The sequence below is a fragment of the Acomys russatus genome, chromosome 8 (assembly GCF_903995435.1).
Source record: "Acomys russatus chromosome 8, mAcoRus1.1, whole genome shotgun sequence".
NCBI lineage: Eukaryota > Metazoa > Chordata > Mammalia > Rodentia > Muridae > Acomys > Acomys russatus.
The window spans coordinates 21,401,116-21,425,695 of record NC_067144.1 but is presented as its reverse complement, the minus strand read 5'-3'; the positions used below and the strand labels follow the sequence as shown (position 1 = coordinate 21,425,695).

The following is a 24,580-nucleotide window of genomic DNA, read 5'->3' as shown; positions in this document are numbered from 1 at the left end:
AGAACAGCCAAGGCTACACGGAGAAACCCTGTCTTGAAGAAACCAACCAACCAACCAACCAACCAAAGAGATGCGACAGGTGTCCTGGGCATTTGAATTGATGTCATTGCTTTTTTGCTAGTGACTTCTCACTTGCCTTCAGTCAAGCAAGCCCTTCCCCTATACCCTACACCCATTCTCTCCTTTTAAAAAAAAATTCTAACCTTCATAAAAGACTGATTTAAACCTGTGCTGCCCAGTCACTCCATTTGGTTTTGCCACTAATATCACTCATCCAAAGGTTAGTGCTAACCTCACTAAAACCCAATGTGTTTTTCTTTTCCACCTCATATCTCAGGCATTTTCTAGCAAAGCCCAACCCCCCACGCCCTACCCCCTACCCGCTCAGGAGCTCGCTGCGTGTGCTCTGTAGTAGCTCATCCTTTTGCCTCCACTCTTCCTTGACCAATCTTTCTCTGACTCTCTTTGGAACTGCAACTCTTTAACCCCCCCCCCCCCCCCGCCACCCCAAAGTTTCCCTTTTTGCCTTTAATTCTTTTCTAACTGACGGGCTGTGTGGTTTAGGGCGACCTCTATACACATGACTGCACTTCCCAACGATCTCAAACGTTAGCGCCTCGTTACTAAAGGCTTCTGGTCAAGTTCAGTTAGATAGCCATGTTTAGAACTGAGTTTCTTATGATTTCCTTCTCTTTTTCTCTCCGCTGGAGCACCCGGGAGGAGGGGCAGGTCTGTCTATGCGGTAACCCAGGCTACCCCGGCAGCCCCTGGGAGGAGGGGCAGGTCTGTCTATTCGTAGCCCCATTTCCACATGCAGCTCACTTTTAAACTGCTACCACCTTGCTCCCTAGAGCCGTCCTGCCCTACCTCCCCCAGGGCGTGGCCAGGACTAACTGCTAGCTGCAGATACCTACTAAAGCTCATTCAGCCGCTGAGCTAATTTTTTCTTTTAATAAACTCAAATTGGTTGCCACGTGAAACTAGTTGTTACCAGATTACGCCCCATCAGAATGCTCGTTCCCTCTCGTTGTTCTGGAATAAGAGGCAGTAGCAGCGTGACTAAGAACCACTGGCTTCTGAGTCAGGCTGTCTGGACCTCAATTCCAATTCTGCCACCTGCTAGCAACATGATCTGGACAAAATCACATAGCACCTCTGTGCCTCCGGAGCTGAAGAGGGCCACCAACACCCACCTCACAGAGGCCTTGTGGGAAATCACTGAATTACTGTGTACATGGGGTCCTAGCCAGAGCAAGCACTAAAGAAGCATTAGCTGTGCTTACTATTGTCACTTTAAAGGCCACTATATCCAGACCTTATCCTTCCAAGTAAATCCACTTCATATCCCTAGCGAGGATAAAAACGATGCCCTTTTATTTTTCCCCAGTGCCTGCGCATTGTTTCGTTACCCAAACAGAAATTCAATAAGTATTGATTGCATGCAATGTACAAGTTGGAGAGTTAGAATCCCATTAAAGTGAACTAGAAATGACAAATCAATTTCCTTATTTATAATCTGTGAAAAGATTAGGCTCTAACACTGTGTTGTCATTATTAGGAGTAGCCATGTGCTCATCAGTCCATTAGCTTTAGGGTAACAAAGTCAGAAGCCAGGAGTGAAGAATACCACAAAATAAAACTCCCTACTCAACTCAGTTATGGGCCTCTGCACAGAATAAATGGATCCAGAATGTTCTAATTACTGAGTAAAGTCATTAACTTCAGGCAGGGCTTGAAACAGTCACATTATCATCTCTGTGAGCTCTATTTTTAGTTGGTTCTTACCATGTCTAAAATGAGCTTCAACAGGGCACCTGTGTCCAAAAGTTCTGTAGAGAAGGCACTCAGGTGTCCACGTCAGCACTAGAGATCTCTCCCTCGCAGGCTCCCTCACACAGACACCGTGGCTGTGCTCCCAAAGCTGCTTCAGAGGTCAGAGCTCCCCTGAGACACGCTTTAATCATTTTGCTATAGGGAAGAACCGCTCCTTTGGTTATAATAGTAGTGATTTGTGTTTCTATGACAACTGTAGATTATACTTTCAAAATGCCCCTTGTTTATGTTACCACTTCAGAAACACAGCCTTGTCGGGGAAGGCAGACAGAGCTCACCAGTGAGCAGCAGTACTAGCTAGGCCCCTTTCGGCCCCGCTGAGCTTCAAGAACGTAATGATCAGCTGGCCACATGGTCCCAACGAGCTCAGAGATCTTAGAACTATGTAGTGGACTAAAAACAAGATGAAATGAGACAAAACAAAACAGAACCTCTATGGCCCAGCATGCCTTTAAGGGAACTCTGAACTTGGTAATGCCCCCAAGCAAAGATTTCTCAGGGAACTGCTGTTTCTTGAGTAAGTCAGAGCTCTGGGAAGGAGCTGGTATGGCTGGTGTGCTCTCCAGGACTTGCACAAAAGCCCTGGCTGCAGAGATCAACAGGCCTCCTTCACATCGCGGGCCCTGCAGAGACAGACTGTTCTGGAATCTTTACTGCCAGTTGTATTGTTTTCCTCATTGAGAACACATGTGGGGCGGGGCTTTGTTGGGACTCTTTCATTCTTGTCCTCAAACTGCTTATTAGTCAACCTCAATTTTATCTCCTTCCTCTAAGAATTTCTACTTTTCCTCCTGGAGTCTTCTTACTCGGTGATTGCAACAAGCCTGTTCCCTCTTAGCCTCAGTTTTTGTATGAACAGTAACGATCTCTATCCAGAAGAAACAGCTTTGTGTGCCCTGTTAGATGCTGTTTAGTCTTGAATGCTCTATTTTTGTGTTGAAAAAATAGGAAATGCTTTGCTTATCCCCAAAGCGCCTCTCGGCTAATTACTTTACCACTACCTGAGAAACTCGTGCTCGTTGAACTCTGGAGTGTCATTTATATTCCTAACAGTTTTCCGTGAGCATTCAGGCTCGCCACTGACCACCTCTACATTCATCTGGAAACCTTACTCAGCATCCCATTTATCTCTAGTTAAAACGCCGTAGATATTTCATAAAATGCAGATTCCTGGGTACCACGTATATCTATCTCTAAATTAGAATATCTGGAGCAAGACCCATACACCAAATAAAGGACAGAATCTATCAGACTGATAATTAAAATAAAATGTGTCTATATCCTACTTACTAAGAGACACACCAGAAGGGCAGGACACGTGAAGTGTTAGGTGGAAAATGGAATTAGAGACACATACAGAAACACTAAGAATAATTAGTTTAAACCATTTCAGGATCGGAGAAGATAAACCTCACGACACAAAACATCACCAGACAGAAAAGGGACAGTACAGCAATAAAGCTTTAAATCTAGAGGCTTGTCAGACTGCCCAGTGTGCTTGCTGAACTGGTCTGAAAGCCTGAGTTCAAGTCCCAGAAATCCTTCAGGCAATTTAAACAATATCAAACTAGTATATAATCTTAAAACAGGCAGAATTAAACATCAACAACAAAAACAAAAAAACAAATTTCCATAAATAGTTTAGGATTATACCATATATTCCTTATAAACGATGAAGTGGATGAGGAAAAGCAATCCAGCGGGGACAAAAAAAAAAAAAGTTCAGTAACCTTGACCTAGTAAACAGAGCACCACACACAGCAATGGCAGCATCTTTCTGACTTATAGATAAAATACTTAACAAGTGATTAAGAAAACTGACAATAAAACAGGACAAGGAAGTCTCCATCAGCTTAGAAGGATGAAGGATAGAGAACATGTTCTCTGAGCACAATAAAAGTAACCTAGAAGCCGGGCAGTGGTGGCGCACGCCTTTAATCCCAGCACTCTGGGAGGCAGAGGCAGGTGGATTGCTGCGAGTTCGAGGCCAGCCTGGTCTACAAAGTGAGTCCAGGACAGCCAAGGCTACACAGAGAGACCTTGTCTCAAAAAACTAAAAAAAGAAAACAAAACAACAACAAAAAAACCAAGAAAGTAACCAACAACTAAAGGTCATCCACACTGTCAAATGTTTGGAAACTAAGACACACATTTCAAATAGCAAATGAGCCAAAGGAGAAACCACAGTGGAAACTAGACAGTGTACAGACTCCATGATAACAAGGCAGCTAAAGCTGTGGTAGACAGAAAACTCGGCGTCTCTGAGCTCTGTAAGAAGCCTGAAAGCAATCAACGAAGAAGCAACTACTCATTTCAAAGAGAAGCTTGAAAGAAAAGAGCAAATTAAACCCAAAGAGGTAGGGACAGCCCAGTGAAATGCAGGGCAAACACAGGGACTGGGAGGTTGCTCGGCTGGTTAAGTCCTTGGTGGGCGGGCACGAGGGCCTGAGCTCCCTTCTGCAGCACCCATGGTTTTAAAGGCTGGGTGTGGCAGCATCTGAGCATAATCTCAAAGCTGGGAAGGCAGTGACTGACAGGTGGGTGGAACCCCAGGGCTTGCCGGCCAGCCATCCTGGCCACTTCCTGAGCTCCAGGCCATTGAAGGACCCTATCTCAAAAGACAAGGTGGATGGTTCCTGAGGAATGACACTCCAAGTTGACTTCTGGTGTCTGCATGTACCCACACCCAACTGCACATACACACATGTGCACATATGCCCCACCTCCTCTTTTTGCATCTGAGGGCACTGCAAATATGTGTACATAGCTATAACATACAGGCAAAATGCCCATACCAAAAAAAAAAAAAAAAAAAAAAAGACTATGAGAGACAGAGTCAGAGACAGAAACACACAAAGACCTGCTGGGCTCTGGGTGGGGACAGGAATGAAGGGTGGGCTACGGATAAAAGAAGAGGCAGAAAATTGTGCAAAAGTTAGGTACCAGGTAATTTTCTTTTCTCATATAAATGACATAACTAGCCCTTGGGAGGTATATTGATTAGTTTAAGGCAACTCTTTAAGTAGAAAGGCAATTGATCCAGGATCTAAGTTTCTTTTTAATGTGCTGTGATCTTTCTCAGGAAGGGAGTTAGAAAAAGTTAAAAGGAATTTTTTTTTGTCTTGAATATGTTGCTGAGTCTCCCAAACCTAAACAAAATTGCTTTTGAATTCATCACTTAAAGCTGGTTTTCTTATGTAGTTAAGATTATAAGAGCATATTAAGCTGAAATGAGGGTCTGCAAACTCAAAGAAGTGCTATAAAAATATGTTGAGAGGAAGGAAAGAGAGAGGGAAAGAGAGAGAACATAACTAGCGAGAGAGGAAGAGAAAGGACAGGGCAGCTCTAGATGCTGGGAGTGAAGACGAGCCTTAAGCTTGACCTAGTGGGAAATAGCAGAGAGCTGCGAGGGTGGCGGGTGCCTGCAGTCACTGCTGGCCCAGGAAGAGGAGACTCCGTTTGCAGCTTGTACGGGACAGTATGAGTGGGTGAGGGGTAAGGACTACACGCCATTCCCACCCTGAGATGGTCAGGGAGGAAGTGGCTATGAAAACGCTGTCCGTAGAGCAGGGTGTCCTGCCAGGGACACTGGGAGGAGGGCTGCTGTAGAAGAGGCATTTATGAAATGGAACCGTCAGGCCTGCACCACAATCAGACTGCGGGGGAATCTATGATACTTAAGTGGCACAGAAATGCTAAGTTAGAAATTCTGAGCAGTGCTGAAATTGCTAAGTCCCTGGTAACAACGGAAACAAGTCAAAAGAAAGATACTTGCACAACATGCATACAGGGCTGCCATAAAGAGGTGTGTGGGTTTTTTTTTTTTTCCTTTTTCTTTCTTTCTTTCTTTTTTTTTTTTTTTAAAGAAAAATGTGGACATAGAACTGAAAAAATGGCTACTGGTTAAAAGCACTGGCTGCTCTTTCTGAGGACCTAGGTTCTACTTAGCACCCATATGACAGCTTACAACTAACTATCTGTAACTCCAGACCCAGGAGATGCAATATTTTCTTCTGGTCTCTGTAGGCACTGCACACACGGTACATAGGCACATATTTGGGCAAATACTGATGCACGTGAAAAAGAAATTCCAAAAAGATAACATTTTCCAAGAATTACAAATCATACAAGATATATTTCTGTAAAGTAGAATCTCAAGTAAAATCTTCACCTAACCATTAAAAAAAAGATAATCGAAAAGAAACTACAATGTGACTATGTGAAAAATAAGTCAATTAAAAGTAAAATCCACTGTGAAAAGATAAGATTTTGAAAAACTTGACATTTAAAAATGATTAGATATTTTGAGAAGTTAAAAATTGTATTACTCACCAGGCGTGGTGGCACATGCCTTTAATCCCAGCACTCGGGGGGTGGGGAAGTGGGGGGGTAGGGGAGGGGGGAAGACAGGCAGATCTCTGTGAGGTCGAGGCCAGCCTGGTCTACAAAGGCAGTCCAGGACAGCCAAGGCTAACACAGAAGAGACCCTGTTTCGAAAAACCAAAAACCAAAAAAACAAAAAACAAAAAACAAACAACAACAACAAAAAAAAAACCACAAACAAAACAAAACAAAACCCCACAACAAAAACAAAAACACATTGTCTTGTGGAACAGAAGAGAATAGCTGTTGATGTATCTTTTCTTCCTTGCTTGTTTCCACTTTCTTTTATGTTTATTTATTTACTGTCTGTATGTCTGTGGGCATGTTTGTGCCAGGGCATACATGTGGAGGCCAGTGTGAGTTAGTGGGAACTGAACCTGGGTCCTTAGCCTTGATGGCAAGGGCCTTGGCCTGCTGTGCTGCTCTAACCAGGCCCTGTCTTTGTTCTTAATGCAGTGGTGAGAAGCCACGCCAGCAGATGCCAGACTTGCCAGAATTAGACTTTAACACCCAACTCAGTGGGCAGTGCGCTGAATACCTAAATGTGACACAGAGCTGCTAACCCACACGAGGCTCTGGAAGCTTTTACCTCTACACCAAAGCCCAAGTTTGTAGTCTTAGAGTTACAGACTTTGGCAGAATTATTTATGAAGGATTAGCTGAATTCTCAAAATATAGAAATTAAAATAACAGCCTGTGCAATCAGACAGATGGGTTCACCCGCTGGTTGGCTTCCTGTGAGTTGAACCAACTTGGTTGTTCTTTACTTCCCCATGACTTAGTTTCTGTGCTTGTGATTCACAGTTCAAGAAAGATTAAATAGGAGTGACAGTAAAGCATTGGAGCACAGCAGGAGCTAAATCAATCCTAGTTATCACTGTTAATTTAATTGAGGCCTGTGCTTTAATCGCGTGCTTTGGAGGACTTCTGTGGAGAACGAAAAGGAGAAAGCATACTCTGATATCCACTGAGCAGCCCACAGTCCACGATGGATTTCCCAGCACTTGATGGCGGCACAGAAGATGGACGAGTGACGACTTCCCAACACCTGTGGACGATACAAGGTCTCTAGTCAGCTGGATCCACAACCCTGAATGGGACAGCTATACCACTTCCTCCAAGCCAGGGAATATCCCACAAACTTGTCTGAATTCTGTCAGTGATAGGACTCAGGATGTCACGACTCCATACTAAAAGGACTCTAGTGCTCCCACAGAGGCTTTAAAAAAGCAGCTAACCACTGGGCCCCATACTTGTTCTCTGGATGATGATGATGATGATGGTCTACTCTCTTTTCTTCATCATGGTCTTTTATTTTGAAGCAGTACTTCCTCTCATGCTGGATCTCTTGGGCTCAGGTAATCTTGTCCCTAACAGTAATCACTTCCTGAACACCTAGGTGGAGAGGAAAGGGATGAGCCCTCTATCTGCATCCTGGTGTGGAGTCACTCATTCACTTAACTGCATGTGGACTGTTCTTAGGAAATCAACTTTGTGTGCAATATTATACATGGACCTATTACTTGTGTTTACTTTTTATTATAGAAGCTATATTTCTAACAAGTGAAAAATGTAAGAAGGAAAAATCACCTTAGATCACTACTGCCAAGCATAGGGAGTTTTCTATCAGCATGTTGTAACTGTGGTCGCACACACAGTGTACTTAAAAGCAATAAAAACTGGCTGCGGCTCAGTGCCTGTCTTACAAACACAAGAACCTGAGTGGCATCCAGAGAAATGACACAGCAACCAGGCACAGAGGAGCATGCTTGTAATGCCAGTGCTGGGGAGGCGGAGACAGGCAACCCCTCATGTTTGCTGGTCTGACAGCCTTGAACAAGAGGCTCCAGGCCAAGGGAGACCTTGTCTTAAAAAGAAGGTTGGGGGTAGAGGCAGGTGAATGTCTATGAGTTCTAGGCCTGTCTGGTTTGCATAGTGAGTTCTAGGCCACCCTGGTCTACATAGCAAGTTCTACGGTAGCCAGGGCTACAAAGTGAGGCTATGTCTCAAACACTTCCACACCCTAAACAACAAAAACAAAACAAAACAACAACGCAAGGTGAAAGAGTTGGAGAGATAGTTCAGCCATTAAAATCAAGAATTTGTTGTTCTTGCAGAAAACTAGTAATTAAAAATAAAACCCACAATGATACACATTATGATCATCTTTGCAACTCAGTTTTCTTACTGTTCTTATGAATTTTCTACTGATGTGTTCTGCCTATTTAACTAATAAAGGATTTTAGTGTTATTAACTTCTATGACGGCTTGTGTCATACTGTGGTATTGAGTAATGAATTCAAGTTCTTGCACATGCTTGGCAAGTACTCTAACATGAAGAAACATCCCAGCCCTGTATGACCTCTTTACATATTAAATGATATTAAACACCTCACGTAATTGAAGTAAGCATCCATTAGCAATGTTTCCATTATATTCTTTTAGATATAGACTTTAAAATTTCAGGGCATTCAATCAGTCTTGTCATCACACTTACTGCACAGTGTCTGTCATCCATGTCTTTAGAGTATATTGTTGATTTTTGAGTTTATATATAGGTTTATGTTGGAGATGGATCCAGGGATTTAGTTCTCAGCTTGACACATGTTTGAGCCCAAAGCAGGCTTAACTGTGTCAGGACAAACATCTCTGTTGCTAACAGTCTATAAGCATTTGTGCTTATACCCACAAATAAGTAGTCTCCACCCCTCTGTCAAGGAAACTTCACTTGGAGACAGAAACTACTCCAGAAAACCACAACCAATCAAAATGCAGAGATGTGGAGCCTCATCCCACTGGCAACATCTACAAAACATTCCTGCAACTGAGGCTCAGGGAGCACATTACAGAAGAGGACGAGGAAAGACCTGTAAGAGCCGGAGGATCCGGGAGTTCGCTGTGTCCTAGTGATTAGCTACCAAAAGCTACACCCATGAAGTCTTAACCCACATCACTGCCCAATCATGTGCTGAACAAGAATGACACCAGTGAGCAAACACACCACACTGGATAGGGAAAATCCCATGGGGCCTCAGTCCTACAGAGAACTACAGGCGACTGAGTAAAGGCAGGAGTGGGACAGGTGGTCCTCCCCAAGGAAGAACATAGCAGTTGGCTGTCCAGTGCCAAGCAGTCAGTCTTGGAAACATAGATACAAGTAGCATTATACGCACTTCATAGGCCGTACTTAAGAAGAATACATACGTATATGCAAATACACATATGCATGTAGCAACAGTTAATGAAAACAGAGGCCGTGAATTTGAAGGAAAGGGCGAGCATATTCAAAGATTTGGAGGAAAGAAAGGGTAGGGAGAAACAATCTAATTGAATTATGATGTCAAAATAAACACGATTTAAAAAAAAGAATAAAGGGTGAAATGTTAAAAAAAAAATTGGGGAAGTTAAGACTGTTTTAGAATTAAATAGTGTTCTCTCTACTTCCAAGCATCCAGAAGAATGTCTCTTTAGAGTACAAAAGGTCCTTTCCAGAAAAACCCATCTATAAAACGCATGGCTAGTGTGCCTTCACGTTCTTGAGAGCTGGAAACGGGCAAGAAAAGGATGATGAGATGGGAGAGGTAAATAAAGACTTCAATAATAGTCATAAAATGTTCAAGGCGTAAATAAGATTTTAACACTACAATTAAAACTGTGCTCGGCCCTTATCAAATTTCTTTATTCTGTACATCTCAAAACTGAACAGGTATTCAACTATTAGATGTGAACAAGGAAGTTAAAAAGGAAACAGTCACTACCATATATTGTCTCCTCGCATGACACAGCTCACAACACTGGGTTTGAACCAGTTCGCCTCAGTTTTATCATCTGTAGAATGGAGTTAAAAGCCTGATTTTAGAATTAAAGGAGTTACTACACGCCAGTGTATTCTTAGTGTACACTCGACTTAGTGAACAAAGTTTCCTGAAGGCGCGATCTTACCCACATCTCTATGTCCAACAAGAGCAATAAAGGAACTGACAATATACGCTCGTCTGGGGTCGCCTAGGAGACCGACGTAATGAAAAGCAAAGGCAGAGAAAAGACCCAGGCTCAGCGCCCCCCACCTCCCGCCACGCCACGTCGTCAAAAGGAGCAAAGTCCTCTGGGAAGTGTAGTCTTAAGGGCTTGAAAGGGACTTCACGCATGGACCCACGAGCTAGGCAGTTGCGGGTGAAACAGCGAAGAGTGGGCAGTATCGAGTAGCTCGGGTGTATCAGGAATCCCAGACGTGGGTTAAGCGGCTCACCTGAGTCTCCCAACACCAGAACCTTCACCCGATCCAAGGACGCCATCTTGCCACGGTCTCCTTAAGGTTAACGCCCTTTCCTGGATTCTCAGCCAATGAGAGCAGGGTTTGGGGGCAGGTCCTACCATCTCATTGGTCGGCAAGAGTGACTGGTTTGATTGAAAGCTTCGCTGTGTGGATTAACGGGTGGTTTCCAAACTGGTCGCAGGAATTAGGCGTTTGTCGGTGTCTGGCAAGTGGCGTGGGCTGGCTGAAGCCGGTAGTTGAGTTGCTGAGGGCGGCTGTAGTGGGAGTGTTCGAGCATCCGCGTGGGTAAACCTTATTCCTTGATCCTTGCTCCCGGTTTCTGACCCGGTGTGGTATTTCATGGTTTCTCCCGTCCGCCCCTTCCTTGTCTAGTCTCTTTTCCTCTTCTTAGTCTTCCAAAGAACCGTTGCCCCGGAGCGGCCCGTGTGCGACCTCGGGTAGGACGGGCTTGGCGGCGTCGAGTGTGGCCCGGGAGCCCCCTGGGCGCGTCTGAGGGACTGTGGGGTCTGAACACTTTGAGCCCAGCTGGTAGAGGGCACCTGGGTCCGGAGCGTCCTCCGTCGTGGGGCCCCTTGAAGAACGAAGGGATGGAGAGTTCGTAAAATACAGTAACAGGAAACTGCGGAGGTTGTGTAGAGTCCGAGTCCTAACAGAACTTGGGAAGCACTAATTTGAAATAGTCTAACTAGCTGGGCTTCCTGCCCCCACTTTGTTCCTTTATCCCTCACTCTTTATCCAATATAGTCTGGGTTTTTTTGTTTTTTTTGTTTGTTTTGTTTGTTGTTGTTTTGTTTTGTTTTTTCTTTCGAGACAGGGTTTCTCTGTGTAGCCTTGGCTGTCCTGGACTCGCTTTGTAGACCAGGCTGGCCTCGAACTCACAGCGATCCGCCTGCCTCTGCCTCCCGAGTGCTGGGATTAAAGGCGTGCGCCACCACCACGCCCGGCTTAGTCTGTTTTGTTTTGTTTTTTTGTTTTTGTTTTTGTTTTTTTAAATCCCAAGTTTAATCTAGTAACTCCTTGTTTAAAGCAATTACAAGTTAAAAAAAAAAAAAAAAGGGATGGCTTATAGCTGCCATTGGAATGCAAGTGTGAAACAAGTGAATTGTGTGACTGCTGGCGGGATGGCAGTGCTACAAGAACACGTGCCCAGAAGATGTACTGCAGGTACTTGAGTAGCTTGTGCTAGGCGCTGGCACTGGTGAGCAAGTCCCTGGTCTTAAGAGATAGAGGTAGAAACCGTACAACATATGAGGGAACGTGAAGTAGAGCATTATTAGATGCTACTGTTGGGAGTTTGGGAAGGCCAGGAAACTTTACCCAAGGCAAAGAAGAACGTTAGGAACAAGATTTGTGGGCGGAGGGGAACGAACAGTATGTGGTGAGGCTGGCTGTGCTAAGAGCAGAGTGATTTAACTTTGTTTCTCCTAACTCTACACCTGGGGCCGCAGTCATCCTTAACTGTTCGTACAATTAGAACATGGGTCTGCCTGGCTAGGCTGAAGTTGGAAGGTGCCTGATTAGTGAAGAGAGAAAGAAAATGAAGGTAGCGAGCAATCACACCAAGAAGCCTCCATAGACCAGAGACGTTCCTTTCTTTAATGTCAGCTTAGCTACAGAAACTAGCTAATGAAGGAATGCGGCCTCACTTTTTCCACTTATTTCCAATTTTCAAGAGGAGTGGGAAGTTGAGATTTTTAGGCACCTAAGCTTTTGAAATGTTGACAACTGATTTATAAAGTGTTCAGAGCACTCTGTATGGGCTGCCAATTGCAGAACTTGAGCTAAGTAGCTTTAAGAAATGCAGCGATTGACTGATCCTGATTCATCCTGATGGGGAAGTGGTGAAGGAGCGAAGGCCCTGGTGAGGAAGGACGGTTTAACATTTGAGATTTTTGGACTAGCTAGCCTACCTGGGCGCCAGTGGATTTTTGTTTTGTTTTGTTTTATTTTGTTTTTAAATACAGCTGCCTTGTGTGTCTTCAAAGGAATATGGTATTTCATCAAAGACAGGCTTCCAAAAGCCCCTGCCTTGAGTCTGTAAGACTTAGTCCTCTTCAGATGCTGCCTTTTTCTCGTGCACTTTTCCTTCTTACAATGGCTCAAAGCAGTTGCTTGTGATTTTTCCGCAAGGATATTGTTGGAACCTTTTGATTTCATTTCTGTAATATTTTTCGTTTATCTTGTCCTTGCAATTCCTCCCTTCCTAAGCTTAGGTTTTATAACTACACCTCCTGATAGAACCGCGGTGCTACCACCTTCATATCGGCTCCTTGGCATAAACATCAGTTAGATGGGGGTTTGTTCTGAAGGCCAGTACTTGAGTTGGACTCATACGCCGGCCCAAAAGCAGAATGTGTTATGTTCATTATCTGATTTAATTTATACACTAACTGTGTGAGAAAGGCACTTTAATCATTTTATATGTGGAGAAAAATAACAATAGCTCTCAGTAAGAGTGTGTTATAGATTTAACATGATTAGTGTGTCCTCATGCCTCCTAATTCCACTCCCCTTGATCCATTATAGCTGAAGTTCGCTGCTGAAGATGGCTGACCCCGATGTCCTGACTGAGGTCCCAGCAGCACTGAAGCGGTTAGCCAAGTATGTCATCCGGGGCTTTTATGGCATTGAGCACGTGTTGGCCTTGGACATCTTGATCCGGAACCCCTGTGTGAAAGAGGAGGACATGCTGGAGCTGCTTAAGTTTGACCGGAAGCAACTTCGGTCCGTTTTGAATAATTTAAAGGGAGACAAGTTCATCAAATGCAGAATGAGGGTAGAGACTGCGGCCGACGGGAAGACCACACGCCACAACTACTACTTCATCAACTACCGCACTCTTGTTAACGTCGTAAAATACAAGCTGGACCACATGAGGAGGAGGATTGAAACCGATGAGAGAAATTCCACCAACCGGGCCTCCTTCAAATGTCCCGTCTGTTGCAGTACTTTCACTGACCTGGAAGCTAATCAGCTGTTTGACCCCATGACAGGTGAGACCTACCCAGTTTATGAATCAAGTGAAATAAGATGTGGACTCTTCTCTCTCTCTCTCTCTCTCTCTCTCTCTCTCTCTCTCTCTCTCCAGTTATTCTAAATTGCAAGCCAATCACAGACTGACATACGGCTTTGAGAAGTGTTGCGTTGCGTCTTCCTTCACAGGCAAGTGTGCTTATCCACGGGACTTTCCTACGAACAGCTCTCCTAAATCCCCTCCCCAGCCTTATTTACTGCTGCAGCCTAATCCCAGGGATTGATTTCTCTACCACTTTGAGGCTACTCTGACTTTCTGGTGACCTCACTCTTCAGCAAATTATCCCAGTGTCTGTCTGTGTCAATCACGGGCAGATAAGCTTATGAGCATATACCATAATATGCTGAAGAGCTTGGCTGGTGGGCGGACGTTGTGCCAATAGGGGTGTGTAAGTAGGACATGTGATCTGCATTTGGGAAAGGTCTCTAGAAGGACAAGCTGAGACCTGAAAGATTATATGACAATTAGCCAGACCAAATAAGAGGGGAGCCCTTTAAATTTAACAAATGGATCAATAATTTAGGTGGGTTAATGGAAGAGAATTCCCCCCCCCCCCAACACACACACAGGGTTTCTCTGTGTAGCCTTGGCTGTCCTGGATTCACTTTGTAGACCAGGCTGGCCTCGAACTCACAGAGATCCACCTGCCTCTGCCTCCCGAGTGCTGGGATTAAAGGCGTGCGCCACCACGCCGGCTGGAAGAGAAATCTTAACAGCATATGATTTGCCTCATTTAATCACATACTTTAGTTTTAAGAATTTTCAATGAACTGTTTTCCTAAAATACAGTATAGCCGTCATTAACATGGGAAACATTGGTGTGTTAGGTTAAATGCTTAATTTTAAACTAAGCATGAGAGAAGTTTTGTCAAATGCTTGGTGAAACAGTTTTGTCTTGTTGCTTTGCACTAAACCTATTTTACTTAGCAGAGGCTTTTAGGTTTTGGCTGTTCCTGGTTTTCTGAGGCAAGATCTCCTTGTATAGCTCAGACTGGAACTCAGTATGTTCACCTTGACCTTGTATTGATCCTTCCGCTTCAGTCTCCAGAGTGCTCTGATCATAGACCACCTGCACCTCCCTGCCTTGTGCATTACTTTTCTTACTGTGATAAAGCAGCATGCCCCAAACTGACTACAGAGGAAAGGGGTTGTTTTGGTTTACAGTTCCGTGCTGGAGAAGGCGTGAGCAGTGAGCTAAGATGTTATGTCTTCATTAACATGCAGGAAGCAGGGGGAGCCAGCGGAATGTGGGCTGATGTTCTGAACACTGGAAGACTGGTCCCAGTGACATACTTCCCCTGGCAAGGTTCCACCTCTTAAAGGTGACTTTGACCTCCCTTTTTTTTTCTTCTTCTTTTTTTCTTTTTCTTTTGGTTTTTCGAGACTGGATTTCTCTGTGTAGCCTTGACTGTCCTGGACTCACTTTATAGACCAGGCTGGCCTCGAACTCACAGCAGTATGTGGGCTGATGTTATGAACACTGGAAGACTGGCCCCAGTGACATGCTTCCTCTGGCAAAGATCCACCTCTTAAAGGTTACTTCCCAAATAGTACCATCAGCAAGAAATCAAATATTCAAATACTTGAGCCCATCGGAGACATTTCTCATTCAAAAGCCCACATCTAACTAGGAGGAATCTTATTTGTTTATTTATCTATTGTTTTTCAGGACAGAGTCTACCCTGTAGCCAAAGGCTACCAGGAGCTGACTGTGTTACTCAGGCTGACCTTGAACTCCTTTTTCTTTCTTTTTTTTTCTTGTTTTTCAAGACTGGGTCTCTCTGTGTAGCCTTGACTGTCCTGGACTCGCTTTGTAGACCAAGACCAGGCTGGCCTTGAACTCACAGCTATCCGCCTGCCTTTGCCTCCCTAGTGCTTGGATTAAAGGCATATGCCACCACACCCGGCCTCTGACCTTGAACTCTTGATAAGCGTGCCTCAGGCTCCCAATACTGGGATTATAGGTGTCAGGTATCATGCTTGGCTGTGAAATTGTGACCATAAGAACAATCTTAGTTACCATGTTGGGTGTAAGCATTGTTTGACTATAACAGAGGGATTTCTAGAATTTATCTGGGGCTCTTTCAAAATAGACTAGCTAAGTCTTAGGGGTTTTTGTCATTTACTCTAACTGGTTTCTTAAAGAATCTTGGGTTCTGGTTTTGTGGAGGTTTTGTTCATATTACAGTGGTCTTGTCTTTGTCATACTCGATGGCAGTGAAATCTGTTATCTAGTTAGTTCCTCAGAAAGACAATCTGTAGTAGGGTGCTTCTACATTTATTCATCATTTGAGACCTATTTAATTTCATGGTTAATGTGAACAAAGCTAGTTGTCATCAACAGATAGCCTTTGGAAACAGAAGCTGCTGTGGTTCACAAGGAGAGCTAGTTATTAGGATCAATCAGTGAGATGAGAGAGGGTAAAGGCATGAAAAGATTTTTTTTTCCTAAAAGGAAACTAAAGCTGAAGCGAGTGTGTTGTAGCCGGTATGTACTTTCAGTACAAGGTTGATAATCCACACGAGTGTGGGAAGAGGGGTGTAGGAGAGAAAAAAGCCACTTAGCTGTTGCTGCCTCCCAGGACAGGGCACTCAGAAGCCTGTAGGGAAGCTCAATTGGTGGGTTTTTGCTCATAGTGCAACCTGGCTTAGCATAGCTGGAAACCTGTAATCAATTAAGCACTCTTGTTCTTGAATGTGCGTGCCATCTGGTGCTAATGTGGCGTTTATGGACAGATGTGCTGATTGGTTGGTATTAGGCCCCATTCTACATGTTAATTCACAGATAATAAAAATTCTTAAACTGCTAAGATCTTGATATTTTTCTTTATCTGTATGTCCTCTTTAGAGCTTTTTGTGGCTCCTCCCACCTTTGCTTCCATCCTGTTTTGCTTAGTTTTCTCTCCTTTTGGAGAGAAATTATAGAGAAATCATTATGGAAAAGAATAGGAAGTAGACACACATGAAGCAACTATGTATGCACTATTTGAATTTACACACAGTAGGTTCCATTCTAACCTTGGTCCTCTGCACACCTCAAATGTATCCTGTTTTCGTTTGATTCTGGAGATTAATGATGTCCCTGGTCTGATGATGGAGATAGCTGGAGGGCGACTTTTACTTGATTGCTTGGTTTTTGAGAAAGGCACTCAGGTAGCCCAGGCTGGCTTTGAACTTGCTATGTAGCTGAGGATGACCTTGGATTCCTGATCCTTCTGCCTCTGCGTTCTAGGTTAGCTGTTCTCCATCTTCCTAAGGCTGCAACCCTTTAATGCAGTTCCTCGTGCTGTGGTGACCCCCAGCCATAAAATTAATTTCATTGCTATTTTATAACTGCAATTTTGTGACTGTTATAAATCATAATATAAGTATCTGGTATTCAGGATATCTGGTTTGCTACCCCTGTAGGGGTTGTGACCCACAAGTTGAGAACCACTGTTTTAGGCATTAGGCGTATCGACCTGTGTCATTAGCTAGCTAAGTGATGGACACGGTGAGTTTCTATTTCTGTTTCTTCTTCAGCACTTCTTAGGTTGAATTGTGGTTTATTTTAGCCATCTGCGAATATTCAGGAATTGGGTTTGGAGCCTGCCATACTTTGCTACTTTTGATAAAAAGTTTTTAACTCAAATGGTATGGGCAACTCTTTGCCAGTGAACAAAAGGACGTAACTCCTAGAAGAATCCCCAGGAGCATGGGGGGTTCTGGGCTCGATGTGGGCAATGATTATTTTATTGTCATCGCATGTATAGGCCAGTGATTTCCTACTCCAGTCCAGTTTTTCTCTACCCTGCTCTTTTTCCTACAGGTTGGTAGATTTTCTCCATTATTGCCGTTTGTGTTTTGTCTTTGGTCTTCCTGGGTCCAACTGTAGATATTTGGTAAATGTAGATCCTTTTTTCTAAAATTTCATTTGGAGTAGCTTTCAGTGTGGCCAACATTTAACAAGCAACACAACTTGGTCATCTGCATGGTTCATGTTTGAGAACTGTGTAATGTAGTTGAAAAAAAAAAACCCTAAAGATGCTTTAAGTAAATCTATGATTTTGTATTGGACAGCGTTCATAGTTAGCATATGGCTAGTGGGTGCAGTCTTGGTAGTCTTTGCCCACCAGTTCTGGGTTTCAGAAGTTTAATCAGACAAAAATAGCTGTTTTGGTTCCAGAAATATGGGGAGGTTATATAATTAAAACAGACATGACATGAAAGCCCTCAGACAGTAGAATAGCATCTTTTGGTTCCTAAGTGCATGTTTCTGACTTAGCAAGCTTTCTAACAATGTAAATAGACTTAGTATTTCCATCCTAACACTCTCAGCCACATGTGAGGTAGTTAATGGCACTTCTGAGTTAAGTTTAGCAACGTGTGTTATTCTTTTTTTATGTTAGGGTTAGATGAAATGGAAATAGCTTTTTGTTTTCCATTATAGTTTAAAAATATGCATCCATAATTTCAGAAAGAAATTGAAGAAGACAAAAAGAAATCACTAAAGCCACTGGCCTTTTTATTGTTACCTATATTTATAATTGTAGCCTAGGATATTGTTGGTCTCTTGGTTCCTTAATATACCAAATTCTTCTTTTTATAGTGTTCAGGATATAGTTAATAGGTCTCATTTTCCCTGCCATAGCATGAGTTCTTTGTTTTTTTCCCCTCTGTTGTCAATAAGGTGCTTTGTATTCCTTTGTATATATTGCTTAAATTTTTCTCCATAAGGTTATTGCCAAAAAAATGTAGTTTTGTGGCTTCTATAAATGCATATGTGGCACTGTAGTTCTATTGTAAGTGGAATAAAATTCTCAAATGTTGGAATTAGAAATGTGTTGGAAGCCTTTACTACTGATTACACAGAGACCACAAAAACCCATTTTAAATATACTTTGAGTTAGAAGTAATTAGAAATTCTTAAAGGGATACATGTCTTTATTAAGATTTTAACATCAACATTTAGAGATGATGTAGTTAACTCATTATATGGTGTGTGTATGGGTGCCACACATACATGCCTATGTTGTACTGCTGGATTTGGAAGACCTGCAAAGTAATATCCTAAGTCTAGGATGTAAAGATTGTAGAATGTTCTACACAAAATATGAGGGAGGCGTGTGGTAGCCTTTATGCTTATTTTCTGTGGCACCCTGGAACAGATAAAGTCAATTTTAGGATTAACATAAAGAAATACTTACAAGCTAAATAAAATCTCTAGTTAAATAACTCAAAAATAGCCAACAGTAAGTGAGCACAGTGGTTCACACCTGTAACGCCAGCACTCAGAAGGCCAAGATAGGATGATTGCTGCAAGGTCAAGGCTAGCCTGAGCTAGTAAGTTCCAGCCATCCTAGGCTAAAGAATGAGATTCTGTCTCAAAGTCAGCAATGGTGATATGCCAGTAAACCTGACATCTAAACTATTAGGGTCTGGCATTTGTGAAACTTCTGATGTGTTAGTGTCTGCCTTGCTAGGACAGGGCACTTTTTTCTGTTTCCATCTCTTAAAGCTTGGAACAGCAGATCGATGTCTTGAGTTTGCTGTTTTGTTTGTGATGTGTTTGCTGTTCCCAACATGCTCAAAGCACAAATTCAGAAAAAATCTAGGATTGTTTGCTCAATTGCTGAGTCCTCAGTCTTAAACATGGTGCCCAAGAGGCATTAATTAGAAAGTTATGTCCAAAAGCTACAGATTGGAAGAATGAGAGGAATGGATGAGCATTTGCTGCTCAAGTATGAGGACTTGAGTTCAAATCCCAGGTACCACGTGAAAGCGCTCACAGGCCAGCTAGCCTACTCAAAACAGCAAATTTCAGTTCACTGAGAGCCAGCGCCGCAGGGGAGTAAGGCAGTGATAGAGAAGAGTATCCGGTGATTTTTCTCCCTGTGGACATGCGTGTGTGCCCTGTTCACACATGTGCCTGCACCACATACATCAGAAGCACACACACAAGTTATGGAAATACAGTAAACAGCAGTATCTCCCAAACCTTTAGATTCTTTAATTTTAAAATTCCAAAGCCATTGCCCCAGCCCCGACCTCTGTTGCTTTTGGTCTTTTGTTGTTTGCTTTGAGACAGAGTCTCACTACGTGGCCTTGGCTGGCCTGGAACTTGCTATGTAGACCAGGCTTGCCTCTGCTTCTTGAGAGCTGAGATTTGAATCATGCGAATCCACACCTGGTTTTTGACCTCGTCAGCTTGAGAGCTCTCTTAGACCTTATTTTGGAATGTTGACATAAGTACTAACGTTCATGTGAAAAGTTGCTCTTTGGTTTTGATTCTGGTGTGATATTCAGTTGATTATTGTCTTTCAAATATGTCAAAACCTCAGATGTTCTGCCTGCCTACTGCATTTTGAGATGAATTTGATTGAAACCTAATTTAACAATGTATCACAAGCTTTCATAGGCATCTAAGTACTGTGGTTCACATTGTCATTTTTTTTTTAATTCCTCCTCCAGGCATGCTACATTTCCCTTCCTCTTTATAATGAGTTCCAGAACCTAGGAATAATTGATGGTTAGATTGGCTAAGTGTCCGTCTGCGGGAGGGCAGAAGCCAGCTTCCTAGATGAATGCAGTTTAGCGGTGGGGATTGTATTTGTGTATTGTCAGTACATTTAAGATCTCGGTTTCAAAAATGCTAAACCTATCTCCTGTTGCTCTTTTATATACACATTTTTGGAGCACTGTACAATGAATCATTAGGGGTCAATTAATTTATTTTTATGATAGGTACAATGATTATGAAATATATAACTATGTTGCTTTCACATATATAAGATAATAGTAATTACTTTTCATCTGTTTTTCCCATGGCCAGTTTAACCGAAGCCATTGGTGTTAGGAAAGTAGTTTGAAAATGGACAGAATAAAAGGTGACTTTGATGTTTCAATGTTTGACTTACTATTTTGATATATGTATCCCCCTAGGTGAACTCTTAAATGGAAGGCTTGTAGTGATGGTAAGTGCGTTGAGGAAGTAGGTAGTAGCTAACGACTCTCACAGAGTGAGTACGTTAGGTCGTGGAAACTGTCTTCAGAACGCTCTCAAACGTCTGTACTCAGAAAATGCCATACTTCACAGAGTTTACAAGGTCTTTCAGTTGGGACTGTTTGTATCCCTGTCCCACAGTCACAGCAGCTAGCGTATTTGTATCTTGTGAGCAGTGAGGATGCCTTTCCTTGCCTTTTTGCAGAAGCCATCCTCGCTGCCCAGATACCTGCGGGCCTTCCTGTCCTTTTTACTTCTTGACATTTCCATCCATACCTTAGGGTATCACAGATGACTCCCTTGAATTCTTTGTATTAGAAATGAAATAATATCCCGTTTCCTTTGCTGTTTTTTTCTCGCTCTTCCTTTCTTTCCTTTTTTTCATAATACCAATCTATACTTGATGTTATTTATTTATGTGTGTATGTATGTAATCTTGACTGTCTGCCAGTAGAATATGACTGCCAGGAAAATAGCTCAGAATAGAATTGGTTGGACGTAGGAAACATGATGTAGAAACGCCATGGGGACATCAGACCTACTGTTTCTGGTTACAGCTTCTGTGTAGTAATCACGTGATTGTCCTGTCCCCTGTCCAGCTGTGAGGATGTGAGCTGCCCAGTGACTCACTGCAGCATTGCACTCTCTCAGAGCAGCTGGATCTATTTTGATTTTTAATTTGTTGTTGGTGGTGGTGTTTGTTTGTTTTTGAGACAGGGTTTCTCTGTGTATCCTTGGCTGTCCTGGACTCACTTTGTAGACCAGGCTGACTTCGAACTCACAGAGATCCACCTGCCTCTGCCTCCTGAGTGCTGGATTACAGGAAAGTGGCTAAATGCTATCCCAGTCTGTTGGACACTTCTGATAGATGTTTGATAGTGATTCTGGGGCAGATGGCATCTGTCTGTAGTTGGAGGAAGAGAAGCATGTCATCTTCAATGGTCAGCTGTCTGGAGATTTGATCCTCCCTGTCTTCTACCTGTACATCCCATCATTTGACACCTCTGTCCCCTTTCCTTAATTACAAATATCCCAGCACTTCATTGTCAAAGGGAGGCGGGTAAACAGCCTTTTCACTTTGGCTATGTTTGTGCTTAATGTTTTCTTGGCTGAATACTCACTTAATGGGTAGATAGCTTTAGTTAAAATGAATAGCGTGTGAGAGGCAGGCAAGGTGCAGGCCTTCCAGCGTGATACTCTGCACTTATATTTTCTTGATCCTTGACTTGTTGACCTTTTTGGCTGTTTTTCTTTAACCCCTTTGTCCCAAGTCCTTATCTCCCACTGTCTCCATTTTGAATTTAGTTTTGTTTTGTTTCTTATATTTGGAAAGTTAATGGTCCAGAAGTCTCTCTTTCCTTCCGCACTCCCTTTGACGTGTAGCGTGCCTTCACTACAGAGCTAGGGCACTGCTGCACTACCAAATAGATGGCTGTGAAATTGTTCTCAAGAGTCTGTTGGTAAAAGTCTCTTTTCCTCCCTACTTCAAATGCTTATTTGCAACTGGATTTACTTTGATCCTTCTAGCAAACGTAATAGGTTAATGGTCAGCTAAATAAATGCCAGCCATGTGATGGGCACCTAATGCTTGTTAAATCCTTTGATACAATTTCTTCCTTTTTCTATTCCTTCCTAAGAAGAGAAGACTTAGTATCTACATGGGAAAAGTTTGTTGGATTAGAGCTGTTAGACATAATACGTTGGAGAAGGGATGCTCAGTTCAGGATGGCAGAGTTTAGTCTTTTGAATTGAGAGATTTGTGCTTTGAATCTGGGTTTAGTGGTTTTCATCTTGGAGATGTAATCCAGTAAACTCAGCATCTCTAAACCTTTATTCCCAGACATGTCAGACTTGGGCAGTGTTATTGTGTAGACTTGCCTCTGATGAACACATGGGGTATTTATGAAGTAGCTTCTTCTTTAATAGTTTGTGAGAATAAATAGCTCCTTTCCTTGTTAATCCCATTCTTGACAAGCTGCACACAGAATCAGTGAAGTGTTCATTTCCTCCTGCTCCACACTGTGGGGTCTGGCTTTCATGTTCTCACGTGCTTTGGCTTCAGTACTCTTGGCTTGGTCTTCTGTGTGGGAAAGATGAAATGCGCACTGGGTTTAAATCCCAATTTCTTCTCCTGTCCTTGGCAGTCTGTCAGTACAGATTAGTGAAGGATGGCTCAGTCACATGAACAGTTGTCATCCGTCACCTAATAGCAGTTCTCCAGCAGTGGCAGTATACGTCAGAATTCCTTGTGGAACTTTGAAAATTCACGTTCCTGTTCCCCACTCCAGACCTTTTGGATCAGGGTTTCTGGGGATGGCTTGGGTATCACTGCTACTGGAGCAGATCAGCATTTTACAATGTTAGTTTTGGTGCCTTCCGTTCTCTCCCAGACCTGTCAGTGGCCCTCCTCTTCCTGAAGGATAGTGCCAGGGGGAAGCTTGGTGTTTAAAGCACTCTTGGGATCATCCAGTTTGTCCTGTAAATTCAGGTTTACCATTCTCTTTGATAACTGTCTTCCTCCCACACTAAAATTGCAACTTATTACCTACTTATGATATGGAACATCCTGTTTCCTTCCCCGTATTTCATCCATCTCTGGAATAAGCTTTCGTCTTCCAAGTCCTACCCCAGAAAAGTGCAGCTTTTCCACAAGCCTTCTCATGGCCTCAGCTAGAAGTCACATATTTTCTTTAGACTCTAAAACACTTATGGTTTGTTTAATTTATTCTTACGTTGCACCTTGGTTTCTAGGTAACTTGTTCTCTATTAAACTTGAAGCTTATTGATGACAGATTCTTTGTGAAGACCTCAGCACCACTCTTGGTGTGTGCTGAGTGCCCATGCTCCCCTTCTCTGATAGTTCACCATCCTTTCTGGTTTGGGGAAAGCTGATTTGCATTCTCCTAATGCATAGTAAAGGTCATAAAAATGAAGACAGTATGGTAAACTGGTCTGAGGTAGTTTTCCATAAAAGGTGACATTTCTGCATTTGGCTTTTGGCAGCTGCTCCTCATTTACATCTTGTGCTTCTGTGGTGGCCACAGGACTCAGGTGTGAGGTCAGCCCTTTCAGATGCGGACCGTTAACCCTAGGACTCTCATGGTAACCCTGTCTTGGAAGTAGAGGTATTGACAAGTCTTTTAGAAATCTTTTCCCTTATAAGAATGGTTATAGCAGCAGCTTTGGGTTAGTATAATAAAATATTATCTTCCTAGAACATGCTTATTGAATGCTCAGTAATTAGTGATTCTCTAGATCAAGGGATAGGCATGCTTATGCTTATGGGATTTCTTTTCCTGTAATAAACCAACTACATTACAATTTCACCTGGTCCTCCTATAACTGTGTAGGAACTGGGGCTCAAGGAACTGACTCAGGTAATTATAAGCTCCAGTTTCTACTCAGTGATACAAGATAGATGTAGAAAATCAGGAAGAGTGACATGTGATGGAAGCATTCACTCATTCTTGTCCATAGAAATGCATTCCACTCGGAGCATGTCGGGAGGATTTGCTGTGACATTGAAATAGAAGTGCTGGGGAAGAGACGGGAAGAGAGGATAGTCCTTGCTGTGTACCCTGCACTAGTACAAAATATCTTTCTTAATCTCTCAGGTAAAGTCTGTAGAGAAGGAAGAATTCACATCCCTGGGAGCAAGGCAAAACTGGAGACGCGTTATAGTAGTGGTGTGGGCTATAGGGTAATGATAAGGCACTAGTTTAGCATAATAGTTGAGCTGACTTGGTTCCTCCCCATCACCCAGCTAGCTGACCAGATTGTTGAAGCTGTTAGAACTTGCATATTTGACATATTTAAGTGGACATAGTAGTGCAAATGTCAGAGGTTGACATTACCCAGGACTTTGTAAACACTCGAGGTACTATAGTTAAAGTTGCTGTTCTTTTCTGTATTAGCTGTATGGCTTTGGACAAGTCATAAATGAGCCTTAGTTCTACTGGCCCTTTCCAGAATTAGTGTACAGATCAAAAAGTGAAGGAAGTGCTTTAGAAGCAGTACTATATAAATAAAGTAGTTGTTAATCACAGGTGTTTATGGTTGGATTATTATGTTT

At 42.9% G+C, this 24,580-nt stretch overlaps 2 protein-coding genes across 3 annotated transcripts in view; one reads left to right on the top strand and one right to left on the bottom strand.

Moving 5' to 3' along the window:
- Positions 1-10,583, bottom strand: part of Rabl3 (RAB, member of RAS oncogene family like 3) — a 29,852-nt gene extending 19,269 nt beyond the window's left edge. Inside the window, exons 1-2 of the mRNA XM_051149891.1 lie at positions 10,466-10,583; positions 7,173-7,264 (exon numbers count right to left, since the gene is read on the bottom strand). Of these exons, the coding sequence (XP_051005848.1) occupies positions 7,173-7,264; positions 10,466-10,511 (138 nt within the window). The 5' untranslated portion in view covers positions 10,512-10,583. The remainder of the gene's footprint in view (positions 1-7,172; positions 7,265-10,465) is intronic.
- A 52-nt stretch (positions 10,584-10,635) lies between these two features.
- Gtf2e1 (general transcription factor IIE subunit 1) overlaps positions 10,636-24,580 on the top strand; it is a 28,181-nt gene continuing 14,236 nt past the window's right edge. The window contains exons 1-2 of one of the 2 annotated variants that reach the window (XM_051149890.1): positions 10,636-10,773; positions 13,019-13,485. In XM_051149890.1, coding sequence (XP_051005847.1) covers positions 13,038-13,485 — 448 coding nt within the window. In that variant the 5' untranslated portion in view covers positions 10,636-10,773; positions 13,019-13,037. Of the gene's footprint in view, positions 10,778-13,018; positions 13,486-24,580 lie in introns of both variants that reach the window. The other variant, XM_051149889.1, reaches the window with a different exon arrangement.